The following is a 2,500-nucleotide window of genomic DNA, read 5'->3' on the forward strand; positions in this document are numbered from 1 at the left end:
TCATTAAGGGCTTACTCCGCTGCTATTCTTTCCGTTCATCAGGGGCTTTTTTTGCTACGGTGTTGTTTTCTCCTAAACCTGTCACTCCTCTGACACTTCCGAGATCCATACCAAAATCTAGCCGCCCCCCCCCCCCCTCCCCCCTCCTTTCAAACGTATGTAAAGGCGTACCTGTTCGCTCAGCTATAGACTTAGACGTGAGCCAAGCTTGCGATACCAGGGTATCGAATGAAGAAACCGTAAATATGTCCTCGAATCTCTCTACAGCTGGGAAAAAGTCCTCCTCGTTGTAATTACTGCCGATGGCAATCACGAATATTTTGGTGCCTGAAGCTCGGAGTGTCCTAAAAGATTGCTTTAGCGTAGCAATATCTTGAGAAGATGATTCCCTTCCTCCAGAGAGTAAGACAACAACTTTTTGAGCATCTGGCCTTGATGTTTGCAGTAAAGAATCAGCGTCATTTACAGCAAGGTGAGTCCGCCTTCGTCCACGGATGTATCTGGAGGAGTCAACGGCTTCCTCAAATGTAGACAAACTTGCATGCATGTCAGAACGATCTGATGAAGCACCATACGTAACGATGGCTGCTCGGGATTTCCCTGGTGCAACATTTAGAGATTTTGCCATGGATTTCACAAATTGTTTTTGGCTTCTAAAATGCAAGCTTCCGACTGATGATGACGTGTCCACGAGGAAGACTATGTCAGCTTTGAAGGTTTTGACCACTCTAAAATCTGAATCATCTTAAAGAAAAATGACCAATCTATTAACAAACGGCATCGCAAAAAATGATTATGGAATTCGCTTTGGTTAGGTCTCACGAAATTTCTTTAACATTTGCAGAAAGATTCCCGATTGTTTTTTTTGCCTCTGTTATACTAAGAACCTTGATCACCGAGTCCGTTTTTGAGAATGTACGAGACAAATTACTTGTTAGTTGTGCATAGCTCTCCTCTTTTAATGGCAGCGTGTGAATCGAGAATAATGACTTAACAAACAATAACATAAAGCGCAACTCCTTTCAACAAGGGCTCTTCAAAGGTTCAAAAGTAATTTGAAGTTACATACATCGATGCCATAACCAATTGACTTTTATTCGATTTGCTACAAGGGGAACACGTTTCCTCCCTGACATTGCGGATTACCTTTTCCAAGTATCTTCATATGGTGTCGTTTTGCCCCCCACCCCCCTCAGAAAACATTGTAACACGAACAAATTGATTTCAAACGGTCAAATACCTTGTTAAGCTGTTTTGATGCAAAATTCGGGCCTTCATTGATCACAGTTTCTATTTTAGTTTAAATACTGACTTGGTTATCCTTTTAAATAAAGTATCTAGTAACTGAACGTATGATTAATAAATTTCAATATCATCGGGAGGTAAAGGCGTTAATGACCCAAACACTCTGAAAACCTTAAACAACCTTGAACAAAATTAAAGATTTAGAAATGAGTAATGAGACAGCGAAAAAGACTAAATAAAGCAATTTATCCTGCCTGAATGAATGAATAGTTAAACGATTAGGCTGATAGACAAAATCATAAACAAGGTTTCGTCCATGTCTAAACAAAATACAACATAAAGAGCATTTACTTACTGTGTCCTTTCACTATCGCATTGGCAATCAACCTGGTCTGAGATTTAAGGCCTTCGGCTGAGGGGACAGAAAAAATATCTTTCGGATCCAAGACAACATCCTGGATCTTCCTGATATCCATTTTATTTCCAATGGTGACAACATATACCTTATCGCTTTTCTCACGCACAGGTTTCGAAGCTTCCTCCAGCGTCTTTACACCTGGGGACGTGGATTGCCCTCCGGCAGTCAGCAAAATAACCCACTTGGCCTCGTCAGGCCTCGCCTCGGACAGTAGAAGCTCAGCATCTTTCAGTGCTAGGTCCATTCTTCTCCTACCACCAACAAACGGTGCGCTGTCCACAGCTTCATCAAAGGAAAGCAGCGTACCATAACCACCAAATTTAATCAACAAGCTGGAGTTCCTCCCATAAGTTATCACAGCAGCACGTGCCCCTCTTCCAGCTGAAATCTTAAGGTAGCGCGCAATATCTTTGACAAACCCTTTTTGCCTTACATAATCTTCTCGAGTTACGTCAGATGATGAGTCCATAATAAAGATAATATCAGACACAATATCTGTTATTGGCTTTGGCGAAGCTGGAAGAGATAACAGTATGCCATTACAAAGAATACAAGCTGTTGGATCAAATTAACAATAATAGACTCTGTGCTGCTTCAAGAAAGCTAAGGTTATTGAAAAGACATCTTAAGGGCTTCTTCTGGACTTTGCGAATACTAAGAACGAAGAATCACTTTGTACGCTATTTCCAAGTCCGGAATGGAAAAAGCCACGCGCAACCGACTGAAACCCAATACCTTCCAGATGGAATAGTCTACTTTGCCCTTTTAATAACGCAGCTACCGAAATAACAGAGCGTACCGTGGATGTGCTGACGTTTTTAGACCATTTACGTATAG

General features: G+C 41.4%; 1 protein-coding gene across 2 annotated transcripts in view; it reads right to left on the reverse strand.

Moving 5' to 3' along the window:
• The window catches only part of LOC138037560 (uncharacterized), a 91,291-nt gene that overhangs the window by 66,941 nt on the left and 21,850 nt on the right, over positions 1-2,500 (reverse strand). For both annotated transcript variants that reach the window (XM_068883473.1, XM_068883469.1), the window contains exons 10-11: positions 1,601-2,179; positions 172-744 (exon numbers count right to left, since the gene is read on the reverse strand). In XM_068883473.1, the coding sequence (XP_068739574.1) occupies positions 172-744; positions 1,601-2,179 (1,152 nt within the window). The remainder of the gene's footprint in view (positions 1-171; positions 745-1,600; positions 2,180-2,500) is intronic.

The sequence above is a fragment of the Montipora capricornis genome, chromosome 1 (genome assembly GCF_036669925.1).
Source record: "Montipora capricornis isolate CH-2021 chromosome 1, ASM3666992v2, whole genome shotgun sequence".
NCBI classification, from domain to species: Eukaryota; Metazoa; Cnidaria; class Anthozoa; order Scleractinia; family Acroporidae; genus Montipora; species Montipora capricornis.